General features: G+C 40.0%; 1 protein-coding gene across 24 annotated transcripts in view; it reads left to right on the forward strand.

Annotated features, from left to right (window-relative positions):
* Nucleotides 1-18,127, forward strand: part of LOC100347176 (protein FRA10AC1) — a 103,303-nt gene that overhangs the window by 56,100 nt on the left and 29,076 nt on the right. For 12 of the 24 annotated variants that reach the window (XR_011382359.2, XM_070057593.2, XM_070057605.2 and 9 more), the window contains 5 exons: nucleotides 27-72; nucleotides 3,283-3,359; nucleotides 4,406-4,489; nucleotides 5,310-5,394; nucleotides 13,994-14,080. Coding sequence is in view for 20 of the 24 variants with exons in the window: in XM_070057593.2 (XP_069913694.1) it covers nucleotides 27-72; nucleotides 3,283-3,359; nucleotides 4,406-4,489; nucleotides 5,310-5,394; nucleotides 13,994-14,080 (379 nt within the window). In the remaining 4 variants the exon portion in view is untranslated. The remainder of the gene's footprint in view (nucleotides 1-26; nucleotides 73-3,282; nucleotides 3,360-4,405; nucleotides 4,490-5,309; nucleotides 5,395-13,993; nucleotides 14,081-18,127) is intronic. The other 12 variants (XR_011382362.2, XR_011382364.2, XR_011382363.2 and 9 more) reach the window with 1 other exon arrangement.

Below are 18,127 nucleotides of genomic sequence, written 5' to 3' on the forward strand. Positions count from 1 at the left end.
AATTTACTTGAAATTTGTTTTAACAGGGAAGAAGCAAGAAATAGAAGGTTTCATCTCATAGCTATGGATGCTGTATCCTTTCTGTATTTCTAGATTTTTATCACTAGTATATTTTAAAATCTTTTATTTCACATATCTGGGGATGTCAGTGGATCCTTTTTTTTTATTTTTACAGGTAAGTATATTAAGATGTAGAATTTTGCCATGTATGCTTTAGGGTGTAATTATCTTTTCCTAATATATAGGAAAGAGACAAAAGTAATAAAACATATTGCTGGTATTCTATAAATAAGTTTATGAAGTCCATGCACCTGCAGATATTTTTCCAGCATGATTTTGTCAAGCTGTCAGTGTTTCTCTTTTTACAATTCTTTTAAATTTCAATTTATTCTCTTTCTACCTGTTTCTTGGCTACTTAAAGTCTCAAAACTTGTATTTAAAATTAGCCGTGCTTGTGGATTGCTGCTAGGCCTGCTGTGGCTTTAATTCTCAAGCATGATGTATGCTGTCTTTAGGCTATTCCTGAGTGTGGCTCATGACAATGTACTGTTACACTGGCCGTCCATACCATGATTGGGAATATTGGAGAATGAGAGGCCAAGCAAGACTTGAAGTATTCCTGGGTATTTATTGCTTTGGTCAGAGTTGGAAAAAGGAGACAGTGTCAATTTGATACATTCCCTGCTTGAAGTCTAATCCTTCTTTAAGTTACAGAAGTACCTTGTGTCATTAACTTATTTTCTCTTCTGTATCTCCTAAACCAATAGCTTAGCTGTCCTGTGAGTCTTATCTGCTTTGTGTTCCTTTAGGATTTAAACATCTGCCTCTTTCGTACCACCCATATAGAATTTAAATGATACCACTACATGGAGTACCTAGTTAGGGTCTGGTGAAAGTGAAAGTCTTGTACCACTTTTCGCTGTGGATGGAAGTGGGGCTGATAGGGCCTGCAGAAGCCCCTGGAAAGGAAAGGAAGAGGGCCGGTGCTGTGGCGTAGCAGGTAAAGCCTCTGCCTGCAATGCCAGCATCCCACATGGGTGCCAGTTCGAGACCTGGCTGCTCCACTTCCGATCCAGCTCTCTGCTATGGCCTGGGAAAGCAGTAGAAGATGGCCCAAGTCCTTGGCTTCCTGCGCCCACATGGAGACCCGGGAGAGGTTCCTGGCTCCTGGATTTGGATCGGCGCAGCTCTGGCCATTGTGGCCATCTGGGGAGTGAACCTGCGATGGAAGACCTCTCTCTCTCTGCCTCTCCTCCTCTCTCTGTGTAACTCTTTCAAGTAAATAAATAAATCTTAAAAAAAAAAAGGAAGAAATGTACATAGTATAACCTTCCAGGAGCCCTGAGAGACTGGAGAAACGTGTACAATGTAGTCTTCAGATGTTGTTGCATCTACTGAATGTCCAGGACCTGTTTGAGCACGCTCCTAACTTCCCTGTGTAACATGAGCTCCATGTTAGGCCACTGTTGCGTGGGTCTTGGCTGAACAAATCACATTCAGGCTTTGCTGACTCCCCAGTTGGTTCACATAGAAAACCTCATTGGTGTACACCTTGACCGATCAACTGACCTTTCCTTCCCCTTTTAGAAATTTATAAAAGTCCAACCCAGGCAGTCCTGACAAGCAGACCCTTGCAGGGCAGTCTCTCCCAGATGTTGGACACTTTCTCTGCTTCTTTAAATAAACTTCCTTCACTTTGCTTGCTCTTAAATAAACTTCCTTTGCTCGCTCTTCCTTGTCCACGTGCTCATTCTTCATGGTCACGAGACAAAGAACTTGGCAGAGAAGAGAGGCAACACTCAGTGAATCCAGCAGAGAGGAGATGCTGTGACCCCACATGAGAGGAAAGGCTATAACAGTTGTAACACAGAAAACTGCAACTCTGTAATGGCTGGAGCTGAGCCTATCTGAAGCCAGGAGCTTCTGCCTGGTCTCCCACGTGGGTGCAGGGGCCCAAAGACTTGGGCCATCTTCCACTGCTATCCCAGGCAATAGCAGAGAGCTGGATCGGAAAAGGAGCAGCTGTGACTCAAAACTGGCACCCATTTTAGGATTTAATATTAGAGAAGTAGCATCTTCAGAAACTTTATTACTGAAATAGCTGACTTTTATAATGATGAAAAGTATATTCTGCTTCTTACCCTTAATTTTAGAAAACATAATTTATTTATTTTTCCCACTATAATTATTAGAATGAGCAGTGGTGTGAGGCTATCGTCCAACAATAGAATAGGAAGCTCTCTTTCTCCCTACTTGGAAATATGTTTGATCAGAAGAGTGGTATGTGTTTGCAAAATATTCCAGACGTTATAAATTGTATTCAGTAGAAAACGAAAGTCTTACTTTACAATCTTCATTCTTTTTTTTTTTTTTTTTTTTTTTTTTTGGACAGGCAGAGTGAACAGTGAGAGAGAGACAGAGAGAAAGGTCTTCCTTTTGCCGTTGGTTCACCCTCCAACCGCCGTGGCCGGCGCACCGCACTGATCTGAAGCCAGGAGCCAGGAGCCAGGTACTTATCCTGGTCTCCCATGGGGTGCAGGGCCCAAGGACTTGGGCCATCCTCCACTGCACTCCCTGGCCACAGCAGAGAGCTGGCCTGGAAGAGGGGCAACCGGGACAGAATCCGGCGCCCTGACTGGGACTAGAACCCGGTGTGTGGGCGCCGCAAGGCGGAGGATTAGCCTAGTGAGCCGCTGCGCCGGCTTACAATCTTCATTCTTAATAATTCAATATAGCGGCGCCGGCTTACAATCTTCATTCTTAACAATTCAATATAGCTGGCACCGCGGCTCACTAGGCTAATCCTCCACCTTGCGGTGCCGGCACACCGAGTTCTAGCCCCGGTCGGGGCGCCGGATTCTATGCCGGTTGCCCCTCTTCCAGGCCAGCTCTCTGCTGTGGCCAGGGAGTGCAGTGGAGGATGGCCCAAGTGCTTGGGCCCTGCACCCCATGGGAGACCAGGATAAGTACCTGGCTCCTGCCATCGGATCAGCGCGGTGCGCCGGCAGCAGCGTGCGGCGGCCATTGGAGGGTGAACCAATGGCAAAGGAAGACCTTTCTCTGTCTCTCTCTCTCTCACTGTCCACTCTGCCTGTCAAAAAAAAAAAAAAAATTTCAATATATGCCCTTGTAGATTTTTTGAATGTATAAGCACGTATAGTACATATTTGCATAATAATAAAAAGCTAAATAAACTCATGCTTTTTTTTTTTTCACTTGGTAATATATCATGACACAGAACAAATCCTAAGTGAGTACCATCCTTAATTGTTTGCATTTCAGTATCAAAGGCATACGAAGTTCGTAAATGACTATATTTTATACTATGGTGGCAAAAAAGAAGACTTCAGACGTTTGGGGTAAGTATCATGAAGCTGACCTAAAATGAGAGGACTGTGTGGGTGACTTTAAAGACACACAGCTACTGTATCTTTTGACTGCATTTTCACTCTCTCCCTACTTTCTATCCAGTTTTCTTGTTGTATCACAAGGTGGAGAGGTCATCCACAGCTTCTAGCTAAATAGCTTTTCATGAATCCCATTTCTTTGGCGGCAGGCCTCAGGTTACCTACTTACCTCTTGAGCTAGCTACAACCCTGGCAATACAGGGTATATGAGGAATATTTGTGTGTCTTATTGGAAAGGATCTTTGAAGTAATGAAATTTGTAGACTTGAATGTTTGAGAATGTTTCAGATAGAACAAACAAGCAACCTCACCTTTCTCACACACGAGTCTTTCCTGTATCTTTGGCTTTTCTATTCAAATGTCTTGATTTTGCATAGATTTTTTTTTTCCTTCCTCTGACTTTTTTCTACTCTGATAGTGCCCTAAGAAACTTTAGTACTATCTCATCTACCCCAAGTTTATCTCCTCTATCATTATCCTATGTCCTCTAACAATCATTTACTCTACTTCTAGACTGTCAGCATTGATCTTGAGAGATCATCTCTTTCAATTTTATTCCCCTTACTCAGTCTTCCTAGGAAACTAGTAGAATGAAGTATGGAAAACTTTTTATACTTTTAAAAATTAGATCTTAATAAAATAATATTACTGACTTTTGGTTAGATCCTGAAACTTATTTTCATTTGCTTTACTTATTTAGTGTTTATTTAGGTTTCTCATCCCAGCTTTGGTAACTTAGCACTGTTTGTGAAATTGAGCCCAGTACTGGAGATGGAAGGATTCTGTATCCATTTAACCTGCTTCTATAGCAGCATTCTTTAAGAGTGCCTTTTGAAAATACTGATGTAGTTTTTATAAATATGTGTATATACTCACTTAAAACTATTTTTATGTATCATGTTTTATTCAAGTTTTCAAAAAAATCAGCAGAACTGTTTAACCTCCTAAATGTGACTAATTTTATTTTTATATTAGATTGCAATACTCTTATTTTCCAGGGAAAATGACAAGACCGATTTGGATGTTATACGAGAAAATCATAAATTCCTATGGAATGAAGAGGATGAAGTAGACATGACGTGGTAATTTTTGACATCAAGCATAATGCATCAAATGCTTTAGTCCTGTCTCTGCTGTTTTCAGACTTTGTCACTATCTGACTTTTTACTGATTTCTCATTCCTTGACTTAGTTATTAAAAAATGACCTTTCTGGCCGGTGCCGTGGCTCACTAAGCTAATCCTCCGCCTTGCGGCACCGGCACACCAGGTTCTAGTCCCTGTCGGGGCGCCGGATTCTGTCCCAGTTGCCCCTCTTCCAGGCCAGCTCTCTGCTGTGGCCAGGGAGTGCAGTGGAGGATGGCCCAAGTCCTTGGGCCCTGCACCCCATGGGAGACCAGGATAAGTACCTGGCTCCTGCCATCGGATCAGCGCGGTGCGCCGGCAGCAGCGTGCGGCGGCCATTGGAGGGTGAACCAATGGCAAAGGAAGACCTTTCTCTCTGTCTCTCTCTCTCTCACTGTCCACTCTGCCTGTCAAAAAAATTAAAAAATTTAAAAAAAAATGACCTTTTTTAATAATGTTGTGCCTTGTTTTGTAACATGCTTTCTTTTAAAACTTCTAAAATATTTTAGGAAAAGTAATACCTGAAAATTGTATAAGAAATCCAAAAGGTAAAAAGTAAAGATTAATTGTTTTTCTCATTTCTAACTATCCTTAAGTTTCTCTCCCTGAGAACCACCATTAATAGTTAATATCCAGCTATTCTATGCATATGTAAGTAATAGGCCTCTTTTAAAACATTAATATTTATATCATATGCGTTATTTATGTGACATTGCTTCCAAGCAGTGGACTATAGTTGAATTTCTAAGTGTATAATATTTATATTTTTGTGGATCTAGGGAGAAGAGACTTGCAAAGAAATACTATGATAAATTATTCAAGGAATACTGCATAGCAGATCTCAGTAGATACAAAGAAAATAAGGTATGCCTTCCAGATATTGTAGAATGAGGTTCTTATTCAATATAATTTTTGTTATACTCTCATGCCTAATTTTAGTCTAAATTGTCCTATAAGATGCCATTTGGACCATTTAACCTCTGCAGCTATGGAATTTACAGTTACCCTATGGAATTTATAGAGATAAGGGTGTTTCTTTTAGAGCTGAGCCATGAAAAGGCTAAAATTAAACACAAGTGCCTTGGTCTTGTTTCATCATTTGACTCTAGTCTAGAGCCTCTGGTGATTATAATGAATGATGGAACTTTGCAGAGCAATGTCTTCTTTCACAGATGATGTTTGAAATTGGTAGATTTTTAAAAATTACTATTTCTAGGGAAGCAGATGCATAGCCTGTGATACATAAATGTAATGTCTATTCTAGAAAAATTGAATTTTAAATTGTTGCTAACTAGTATTGACAGATTTCCCTTCCCACTTCACATATCATTTTAGTTAATATTGAAGTTATTTTTATTCCTAGCTTAAGCTTGTAATATGTAGCTGGAAGGTAACCAAGGAACAGACTAAGTTGTGAATTGAAGGGAGGGCAGATTACATAAATATGTATGTTAAAGATTGTATATATTTGTGTCATATTAAAAAAGACAACCTCTATTTTAAAAGCTGTCTTAAGTTGCTATGTCTGAAGGAGTTCTTTGTTTTTTGTTTTAATGGTCTGGTCTCATTAGAACTAGGATTGGCTTAACAGTTTTTTCAGTAGTGCCTTTAATATTTGTGTTGCTTACAATTTTTTACAAACAATAGTAATGTTCATTTTATATAACTCTTTATAAACCCATGTGATTGTTATATCCCAGACTTCTCAGTTTCTTGTGAATTAGTTATGGACTGTAGTTCACAGCTCTCATGTTTTTACCAGCTAATTCTTAAATCTAATTCAACAAGCACTTTAGCAGCTGGAATTACTTGGAATCACTGTATTGCAAATCCAATGTGAAATTCCAAATCTTTCTAAGAGCATGAATCAAAGCAGCATTTTTAACCCTGGATTGTTTTTCAATATTTGTTGAAACTGGACAGGGTTCTATGGATTAGCTCCTGGTGACTGGCTTTCAGAGAAAGCTACAGCCTTGTTGAGGGAAGAATGTTCATAAGCAAAGAATGTTTTAATTCACCATTAAAAACAACTATTAGAAATCATAGTTTGAAGAGAATAATCTAGAAACCCATTGTATTTTGGTATTAGAATATGTTGAGTGAATGGATGTGAGGCTAGGTGCAAGTAAGAACTCAGAACTCACAGGTTTTGAATGTGAATACTGAAAGAATTTGGAGAGAGAGACTGCTTTTTGGCACACCATGTTTGAAGTGTTGGAAAAAGTTGGAGTGATGCCTTTGGATCTCTTACTTATAACATTTCCTTTTATTTAAAAAGACAATGTTTTATTTACTTTTTTATTAGATTATTTGTTTTTATTGACACACAATAATTTTACATATTTAAGGGGTACAATGTAATATTTTGATACATGCATACATTTTAATGATCAAATTAGGATAATTGGCATCTATCACTTCATATATTCAAGATTTCTTTGTACTGTAAACATTCAAAAGTCTTTGTTCTAGCTATTTAGAAATAAACAATATATTATTGTTAAATATTGTGACCCTACTGTGCATTAGAATACCAGAAGGATTATTTTTACAATAAAGAAAAAATACTTTTTAATTCAATAAAAGTAAACCTTTCTGAGGTTTAATTTATTTTTTTTTTTATTTTTGAGGATTCATTTTATTTTTGAGAAATTTAATTCTGAAGAACTCAAGAGTGATAATCTGTTGTGAGCACTTAGACATAACTATAGTTTATGACACATAAGAATTTCCTCCACTTAATACATTAAAAGAAGTAAGTCTTTGAGAACAAGTTTTATTGTTAACTCTCATAATCCAACTCGTTGAGGACAGAGGTCCTGTATGGGAAGTTAGTGCACAGCGACTCTTGTTAATTTAACAATTAACACTCTTGTGTATGATGTCAGTGATCATCCAAGGCTCTTGACATGACCTGCCTAGGCTATGGAAGCCTGTTGAATCCACAAACTCCTTCGGTATTTAGACAAGGTCATAAGCAAAGTGAAAGTTCTTTCCTCCCTTCAGAGAAAAGTACATCCTCTTTTGATGATGACTTCTTTCCTCTGAGGTCTCACCCACTGAGATCCTCCATGTAGGACATTTTTTTTTGCCACGGTCTTGGCTTTCCATGCCTGAAATGTTCTCATGGGCTTTTCAGCCAAACCAGAATGCCTTAAGGGCTGATTTGAGGTCTGAGTGCTACTTAAAGCGATTGTTATTCTATGAGTTTTGCTGTATAATACAGACTGCTCCCCACAGTGGAGCATTCACTCCTTGTTAATTCTATTTATTATTATCAAACACTTAATCCTATAGATATGACCACTTTAACACTTAATCCTATCTTTATGTGCATTTTAACACTTAAATGCTGTTTTTACTACCCAGCTTAAGGGAATTTGGGGCCCCATGGCAAGTTTTTAAACTATGCCCTTAGAAGTTAAGTCTGTAAGAATGTATGCAGAACTATACAATTTTACAGTTAGAAACTTCATACATTTCACAATTACAACTTTAGGAACATGGTGATTCTTCCCACTGTGCCCACACTCCCACCCCACTTCCTCCACCCTTTCTTATTACAACTCTTAATTTTTACTAAGATCTATTTTCAGTCAACTTTATATACATGATTATTTCTATGTTAAGTAAAAAGTTCAACAAAAAGTATAAAAAAAGTTCCTCTACAGTTGAGACAAGGGTTGTACAAAGTCATTTCTTCTCAAAGTGTATTTCACTTCCTCAGATCACCTTTTAGGTGCTCTACCAGTTATCACAGGTCTCCCAAGAACTTATGGTATTTGTCCCTTTGAACTGGCTTATTTCACTAAATATAATGTTTTCCAGATTCATTCATTTTGTTGTAAAAGACCGAATTTCATTTTTTAGCACTGTGTAGTATTCCATGATGAGCATATCCCATAATTTCTTCATCCAGTCTTTAGTTGATGGGCATTTGGGTTGATTCCTTGTCTTAGCTATTGTGAATTGAGCTGCAGGAAACACAGGGTTACAGATAACTCTTTCTTATGCTTATTTCATTTCCCTTGAGTAAACTCCCAGGAGTGGGATGGCTGTGTCATATGGTAGGTCTGTATTCAGATTTCTGAGGTCTCCCCATACTGTCTTCTATAGTGGCTTCACCAGTTTGCATTCCCACCAACAGTGGATTAGGGTAACTTTTTTCCCACATCCTCGCCAGCATTTGTTATTTGTTGATTTCTGTATGAGAGCTATTCCAACTGGGGTGAGGTGAAACCTCATTGTAGTTTTGGTTTGCAGTTCCCTGACAGCTGGTGATCCTGAGCATTTTTTCATGTGTCCGTTGGCCATTTGGATTTCCTCTTTTGAAAAATGTTTAAGTCCTTTGCCCATTTTTTCACTGGGTTGTTTGGTTGTTGTTGAGTTTCTTGATCTCTTTATATGTTCTGGTTATTAATCCTTTATCAGTTGCATGGTTTGCAAATAATTTCTCCCATTGTGTCAGTTGCCTCTTCGCTTTGCTGAGTGTTTCTTTAGCAGTGCAGAAACTTCTCAATTTGATGTCATCCCATTTGTGAATTTTGGCTTTGATTGCCTGTGCCTCTGGGGTCTTTTCCAAGAAGTCTTTGCCTATGCCAATGCCTTGCAGGGTTTCCCCAGTGATCTCTAATAATTTGATGATATTGGGTCATAGATTTAGGTCTTTAATCCATTTTGAGTTGGTTTTTGTGGCAGGCGTAAAGTAGGGGTCTTGCTTCATACTTAGGCATGTGGAAATCCAGTTTTCCCAGCACCATTTGATGAAGACTATCCTTGCTCCAGGGACTGATTTTAGCTCCTTTGTCAAATATTAGTTGATTGTAGATGTTTGGATTCATTTCTGGCATTTCTGTTCTGTTCCATTGGTGTATCCATTTGTTCTTGTACCAGTAGGGGTCTTGCTTCATACTTCTGCATATAGAAATCCGGTTTACCCAGCACCATTTGTTGAAGAGACTTTCCCTGCTCCAGGGATTGATTTTAGCTCCTTTGTCAAATATTAGTTGATTGTAGATGCTTGGATTCATTTCTGGCATTTCTATTCTGTTCCATTGGTCTATCCACCTGTTTTTGTACCAGCAACAGAGTGTTTTGATTATAACTGCCCTGTAGTATGTTTTGAAATCTAGTAATTGATGCCTCAGCTTTGTTTTTGTTGTATAAGGTTGCTTTAGCTATTTGGATAATCTGTATTTCCATATGAATTTCAGCATTTTTTCTATAAGACAAATGTCCTTGGTATTTTGATTCATATCACATTGAATCTGTAATTGCTTTTGGAAGTATGGACATTATGATGATACTGATCTTCTAATCCATGACCAAGGAAGATTTTAACATTTTTTTGTATCTTCTTTTTTTAAATGTTTTGTAACTGTCATCATAGAGATTGTTGACGTCCTTGGTTAAATTTATATCAAAGTACATGATATTTTGGTAGCTGTTGTGAATGGGATTGATCTTAGAAGTCCTATCTCAGCTGTGGCAGTGTCTGTGTATGCAAAGGCTATTGATTTTTTTTGTGTTGATTTTATATCCTTCTACTTTGTCAAACTCTTCTATGAGTTCCAATAGTCTTGGCGGAGTCTTTTGGATCACCTACTTATAGAATCCTATCATCTGCAAATAAGAATAGGTTGACTTCCTCCTCAGTTTTTATCCCTTTGATTTCTTTTTCTTGCCTAATGGTTCTGGCTAAAACTTCTAGGACTGTATTGAATAGCAGTGGTGAGAGTGGGCATCCTTGTCTGGTTCTGGATCTCAATGAGGATGCCTCAAGCTTTTCCCCATTAAATGGGACGCTGGCTGTTTGTCATAAATTTCCTTGATTGTGTTAAGGAATATTCCTTCTACACCCAATTTGTTTAGAGTTTTCATCATGAAAGAGTGTTGTATTTTATCAAATACTTTCTCTGTGTCTATTGAGATAATGCTATGTTTTTTCTTCTTCAGTTTGTTAATGTGATATATAACATTGATTGATTTGCAAATATTGAACAATTCCTCCATAGCAGCAATAAATCCCACTTGGTGTGAGTGAATGTTCTTTTGATTGGCTAATATTTTATTGAGGATTTTTGCATCTTTGTTCATAAGGGAAATTGGTCTGTTGTTCTCTTTCTCTGTTGCTTTCCTGGATTTAGGAATTAAGGTGATACTGGCTTCATAGAAAGAATTCGGGAGGATTCTCTCCTTATCAGTTGTTTGGAATATCTTGAGAAGAATTGGAGTTAGTTCTTTAAATGTATGGTAGAAATCATTGTGAAGCCAATTAGTCCTGGGCTTTTTTGTTGTTGTTGGGAGTGTCTTTATTACTGATTTAATTTTTGTCTTGGTTGTGGGTCTGTTTAGGTTTTCTATGTCTTCATGGCTCAATATAGATAGGTTGTATGTGTCCAGGAATCTATCCGTTTCTTCTAGGTTTCCCAGTTAATTGGTATATAGCTCTTTGTAGTAATTTCTGATGATTCTTCCTATTTCTGTGGTGTCTGTTGTTACATTTCCTTTTTCATCTCTAATTTTATTAATTTGGGTCTTCTCTCTCCTTTTTTTGGTTAGTTGGGCCAGTGGTGTGTTGATTTCGTTTATTTTTTCAAAGAACCAGCATTCATTTTGCTGATCTTTTGTATTCGTTTTGCTTGTTTGTTTCACTTTTGTTTATTTCTTCTCTAAATTTAATTATTTCTTTTCTCTTACTAGTTTTGGATTTGGTTTGTTGCAGTTTTCCTAGGTCTTTGAGGTACATTGATAGCTCATTTATTTGGTGCCTTTCCAATTTCTTGATGTAGGTACCAATTGCTGTAAACATTCTTCTTAACACTACTTTTTCTGTATCCCATAAGTGTTGATGTGTTGTGTTGTCATCTTCATTTGTTTCCAGGAATCTTTTGATTTCTCTTTTGATTTTTTCTATGACTCACTGTTCATTCATGTTGTTCAGTCTCCATGTGTTTGCATATGTTCTAGAGGTTCTTGAGTTGTTGATTTCCAACTTCAGTCCATTGTGGTCAGAGATAATGCCTGATCTGATTTCGATTTTTTTTTTTTTAATTTGCTGAGACTTGCTTTATGGCCTAGTATGTGGTCAGTCCTAGAGAACCATGCACTGCTGAGAAGCATATGTATTCTGTGGCTGTAGGATGGAAAGTTCTATAGATATCTTAGGTCCATTTGGTCTAAGTGTTGATTAACTCTGTTGTTTCCTTGCTGATTTTCTGTCTGGTTGATCTGTCCATTGCTGAAAGTGGGTTACTAAAGCCCCCCATTATTATTGTATTTGTGTCCATGTCTCCCTTTATATCCCTTAACATTTCTATTAAGTAGCCTGGTGCCCTGTGATTAGGTACATATACATTTAAAATAGTTACATCTTCCTGTTGAATTGATCGCTTAATCATTACGTAGTGCCCTTTTTGGTTTCTGTTCGCATGGAATATTTCTTCCATCCTTTCGCTTTCAGTCTGCAAGTAACTTTCTTGGTGAGATGTGGTTGTTTTTTTTTTTTTTTTTTTTTTTTTTTTTTTTTTTTGGTAGGCAGCAAATAGATGGATTTTCTTTCTTTGTATTTATTTTTTTTTTCCATTCAGCCAGTCTGTGTCTTTTAACTGGAGAGTTGGGGCCATTTACATTCAAGGTGACGACTTTGCCTTGTCATTTTCCCATAAGTATTCCTGTTTTTTACTTTGGATTTCCTTTGTACTTTTAACTGGGAGATACTCTGCCTTCACCTTCCTTCATAGTTATAACTGTGTCTGTGTTTCTGTGGGTAACACTCCTTATGCATCTTTTGCAAGGCTGGATGGGTGGTGACAAATTCTCTAAACTTCTGTTTGTTGTGGAAGTTCTTTATTTCACCTTCATTAATAAATAAGAGCTTTGCAGGATATAGTATTTGCAGGGTTGACAGTTTGTTTCTCTTAAGCCTTGGAGTATATCTCGCCATTCTCTTCTAACCAAAGGGTTTCTGATGAGAAGTCTATGTTGTGAGTCTGATTGAAGATCCTCTGAAAGCAATCTGGCCATTTCTTTCATAGACATTTTAGAATCTTTATTTATGGAGAATTTGACTACATGTGTCATGGTGAAGATCTTTTCTGGTCATGTCTTTTGGGAGTTCTGTGTGCTTCCTGTACCTGGATGTCCCTTTCTTTCTCCAAATTAGGGAAGTTTTCTGTTATTATTTCACTAAAAAAGACCTTGTAATCCTTTCTCTCTTTCCACACCTTTAGGAACTCCTAAGACCTGTATGTTGGGTCATTTGATAGTATCCTGTAGATCTCCAACAGTGTTTTGTAGTTTGCTAATTTCTTCTTGTTTTTTGCCTGACTGTAAAATAGATTTTTCTCTAGCTGGGATATTCTTTCTTCTGCTTCACCCACTATGTTAAGACTTTCCACTTCATTTTTTGTTTTATCTATTGCATTCTTCATTTCTAGTATTTCATGTTTATTTCTCTTTAAGATCTCAATTTCATGGGAAAAATTTTGTTCATACCATATATGTTTTCTTTAGTTCGTGAATTTGCTTCTGATTTCTTCTGAGTAATCTGATGATTAGTTTTTTGAATTCTGTTTCCTGCATTTCCTCAATCTCTTCATCTTCACATTCTAGTACTGAAGTATTGTAGTGTTCCTTTGGTGGGCTCATAGTGTCTTCCTTATTCTTGTGTCTTGTATTTTTCCTTTATTTTTTGGCATTTGTAGAATTTTCTTTCTGTCTGATGCTTTATCTTTGATCTGTGTCTCTGTGGCTTAGTGGGACATCTACACTTTCAATGAAAACCAAGAGGTGTTTTCTGGGTGTGGCCAGGCTGCTCTCTTTAGTATTCCAGGGTGGGGTCAGTATACAGCACAAGACCCCAGTTGGGTGTGGCAGCTCTCCTCTGGTTGACTGGATGGAGAGGAATGGTCACCTCTGTTTTGTGACCAGCCCTTCTGCTCCCAGATGAGCAACACCCAGGTGTTGGTCCCCAGTGTGCTCAGCATTCATCTGTACTCCTTTGAACTGCATATTTTGTCTGTGGAGTCTTTGCTGTGAGCACAGTTCCCTCTGCTATGAGCTGCTGTGGGCAGCTGAGGAGTTCCAGAGAGTGGGGAGAATCGCTTCTAGAATCGCTCTGTGGATGCCCAGAACCTAGCCTCGCTCTTCCTTCTCTTACGCAGTCACTGTTTTCTCAGACTCCACTCCTTGGACTCTCCAGGTCATGGGGTGCCTTTGGGCCTCTCCACCCCACTATCTAGTTCTGTCTGTGAGGAAACTAAGGTGTTCCCAGAGCTACTGTCTGCGTGGTCCTCCCAACCACATTTGGTGTTAGTGGGGAAGGTAAGTTTTTCTCTCTGGTTTGTTCTGTGGTTTGCAAGCGCACAAAGTAACCTGCCTGCTACAGCCCCGCTCACTTCTCAGTCATGCTAAGAGGGTAGGAGAGTCCTGCAGGCACACTTCCCCTCTCCTCCCATTGCAGGGCAACTGGCATGGTGCAACTGGTGTGGTGGAGGCCCTGCTCCTGGCTTCCTCTGAATTGCTGTGGCCCTCGTTGACTGGGTGGAAGGTAATGCCAGCTATTGCTGAGTGCGTGCACAGGAGCTGGGGTGACTGCCGCCTGCCTATGTCCAGAAATGCTGTCAGCTCCCCCTGCTGGCTGCAGGTCTCCGCTGTAGCAGGGAGGTGGGGAAGGAGAGCGACTACTGCCTTTTTTCCCCCTCCTCTGGACAGTCAGTTGCCTGCTGCCGTGGGAGATCTGTGTGGAACTCCTAAAGCAGTTCACCAAGCTCTCTGTCCCATTGTATCAGCAGTGCGATGGGCCATGGAGTTCTCTCTGACCTGGCTTGCTGGGCGGATGTCCTCCTCCCCGAATCCAAGTCAGCAGGTCTTTTGTGTATTTGCTCTCTCAGCACGGGTCCAGACAGGACCTCCCACCACAGCTCTACCACAGCTTCATCCTGTGAGTGTACTCTCCTTTTTTGAAATATTAATTTCACCCTGCTTAAATCGGACCATCTTGTCGCTATTCCGCCATCTAGGGGTTCGTTCTTACTTTTAATTAGCTAATTAATAATAAGTTCATCAGGAGGCCAGCGCTGTGGCGCAGTGTGTTAACGTCCTGGCCTGAAGTGCCAGCATCCCATTTGGGTGCCGGTTCAAGACCCAGCTGCTCCACTTCCGATCCAGCTCTCTGCTATGGCTTGGGATAGCAGTGGAGGATGGCCCAAGTCCTTGAGCCCCTGCACCCATGTAGGAGACCTGGAAGAAGTTCCTGGCTCCTGGCTTTAGATTGGCACAGCTCCTGCTGTTGTGGCCAATTAGGGAATGAACCAATAGATGGAAGACCCCCACCCCCTTTGTCTCTCCTCTCTCTGTGTAACTCTTTCAAATAAATAAATAAATATTAAAAAAAATAAGTTCATCAGGCATGATGAGCATTTTGTCTGAATTCTCACAATATAACAGTCCTATGAAGTTAAGGGTTGTTATTATTGGCATTTTTATACCTAAAGGAGAAATAGATTAAGTAACTTTCCCGAGGTTACAGAGCAAGTTAATGAAGGATACTATTGAGTTGAATCTGCACGATTCTATAGTTGCATAGTTTTGTTTTTTAAAAATAGACTTTATTTTTACAGCATTTTAGGTTCACAGCAAAATTGATGAGAAAGTTCAGAGTTCTGTGCACTCCCTGCCACTCATCCTCAGGCTCTTCACCATCAGTACCTCCCATCAGAGTGGTACATTTGTTACACCTGGTGAAGCTACATTGACACACTATTACCACTCAGAGTCCACAGTGTACATTAGAGTTCCCTCTTGGTTTTGTACATTCTGTTTAATGACATGTGTCTACCATTACAATATCACAGAATAGTTTCACTGCCCTCAAACTTCTCTGTGCTCTGCCTTTTCATCCCTCGCTCCTCCCTAACCCTTGGAAAACACTGATCTTTTTGCTGTCTCCAAAGTTTTGTCTTTTCCAGAATATCAGATAGTCAAATCATGTAGTATATAGCCTTTTCAGATTGGCTTCTTTCTCTTAGTAATACACATTGGAAATTGCTCCATGTCTTTTCATGGCTTGATAGTTCATTCCTTTTTAATGCTGAATCTCATTCATTGTCTGTATTTTCAGTTTGTTTATACATTTACCTAATGAAGGAAATCTTGGTTGTTTACAAGTATTGGCAGATATGCATGTCGTTGCTGTAAGTGTCTATGTTCAGGTTTTTGTTTGGGTAAATGCCAAGAAGTCCAGTTGCTAGAGAACTGAACTTTTAACCATTATCCTAAACTGAATAGAAAACAAGATATTATTGAAACTATGGTAAGTCTGCATATAAATATGAAAGATTTTAAAAGGCAGCAGACATGATTCATTGTTAGCCAAAAAACAAAGTTATTTTTAGGAATATGGATGGAAGTTTAACAGCTGTCCACCTAAGGCTCCAGACCAGTCCCACTGCTCTTCGTTGTAATCTCTGAGCCAGACTTTGACCGTGACAGAAGCCTGAATAATATTAGATTTTGTATCAGTGAAAGATTTCTCAGATTATATTGATCCCATGTGTGGTCTTTTTCTTTTTTAAAGACTTTTTTATTTATTTATTTACTTATTTGTCTTAAAGAGTTATTTATTTATTTGAAGTCAGAGTTACACAGAGATAGGAGAAGCAGAGAGAGAGAGAGAGAGGTCTTCCATCCAATGGTTCACTCCCCAGTTGACCACAACGGCTGGAGCTGCTCAGATCTGAAGCCAGGATCCAGGAGCTTCTTCCAGGTCTCCCATGCGGGTGCAGGGGCCGAAGGACATGGATCATCTTCTACTGCTTTTCCAGGCCATAGCACAGAGCTGGATCAGAAGTGGAGCAGCTAGGACTTGAACTGACGCCCATATGGGATGCCAGCTCTGCAGGCATACCCACTACACCACAGCGCCGACCCCTATTTATTTATTTCTAAGGCAAAGATAGAGAAAAGGAAAGACAGAGGTCTTCCATCTGCTGCTTCACTTCCCATATGGCTGCAATAGCCGTGGCTGGGCCAGGGGAAGCCAGGACTAGGAGCTCCATTCAAGTCTCCTATGTGGGTGCAGGGGCCCAAGACTTGGGCCTTCTGCTGCCCCAGGCACATTAGTGGGGAGCTCGATTGGAAGCAGAACAACTGGCACCCATATGGGATGCTGGCATTGGAGGCAGAGGCTTGGCCTTCCTCACCACAGCACCAACACAATGGGTGGTTGTTTTCTACTACTAAACCCTGTGCTCTCTGGTTAAATATGGTATATAGGTGATTCTGATCTTTGGTGAGCCAGAAGGAATCATTAATAATAGCTGCTAAATAATACTTATTTTACTACAGAGGTTTGCGAACTTTGGTGTGTGTGTTTGTATGAATGGTCATACGGTCTTTGTCACAGCTGTGGAACACTACTGTTGCAGAGTGAAAGTAGATATACACAAATGGGCTGGCGCCACGGCTCACTAGGCTAATCCTCCGCCTTGCGGCGCCAGCACACTGGGTTCTAGTCCCGGTCGGGGCGCCGGATTCTGTCCTGGTTGCCCCTCTCTGCTGTGGCCAGGGAGTACAGTGGAGGATGGCCCAAGTGCTTGGGCCCTGCACCCCATGGGAGACCAGGATAAGTACCTGCTCCTGCCATCGGATCAGCGCGGTGCGCCGGCGCGTGGAGGGTGAAGCAACGGCAAAAGGAAGACCTTTCTCTCTGTCTCTCTCTCTCACTGTCCACTCTGCCTGTCAAAAATTAAAAAAAAAAAAAAAAAAAAAAGAAGTAGATTTACACAAATGAATAGATGTGGTTGTGTTCCAATAAAAATTTTTAAACTAGGCTAAAGGTCTGTGTGCCAGTTTGCTAACCCCAATCGAATATATATATATATATATATATATATATATATATTATTGTTCTAGTGGCTTTATAAGTACAAGTTTTCTAGTTGACTTAGAAAAATTTGACTTAGTGACTTTTTTTTTTTATTTTGCTGTGGTACAAAAGTGTTACATGTTTGGTAGAAAGTATCTTTTGGATTTGGAATTTTAATCTTTCCCTGGTTTAACAATATGCAATGTGATAATCTCTTGATGCTGGACGGTGGGAATTCATGTTCAGGCATAGGATCATGAGGGTAAACAACTGATAACGTAGTGTGCTGTGTTGCCAGCATTTCATGGATATGGGTATTTAATAAATTACATGAGGTACTCAATGGTTGATTTAAAATAGATTCTAGGCCGGCGCCACGGCTCAATAGGCTAATCCTCCACCTAGCGGCGCCGGCACACCGGGTTCTAGTCCCGGTCGGGGCGCTGGATTCTGTCCCGGTTGCCCCTCTTCCAGGCCAGCTCTCTTCTGTGGCCCAGGAGTGCAGTGGAGGATGGCCCAAGTGCTTGGGCCCTGCACCCCTTGGGAGACCAGGAGAAGCACCTGGCTCCTGGCTTCGGATCAGCGCAATGCGCCGGCCACAACGGGCCAGCTGCGGTGGCCATTGGAGGGTGAACCAATGGCAAAAGGGAGACCTTTCTCTCTGTCTCTCTCTCTCTCTCTCTCTCTCACTGTCCACTCTGCCTGTCAAAGATAAAAAAAAAAAAATAG

The sequence above is a fragment of the Oryctolagus cuniculus genome, chromosome 15, assembly GCF_051225735.1.
Source record: "Oryctolagus cuniculus isolate XC-2025 breed Fujian yellow rabbit chromosome 15, ASM5122573v1, whole genome shotgun sequence".
NCBI lineage: Eukaryota > Metazoa > Chordata > Mammalia > Lagomorpha > Leporidae > Oryctolagus > Oryctolagus cuniculus.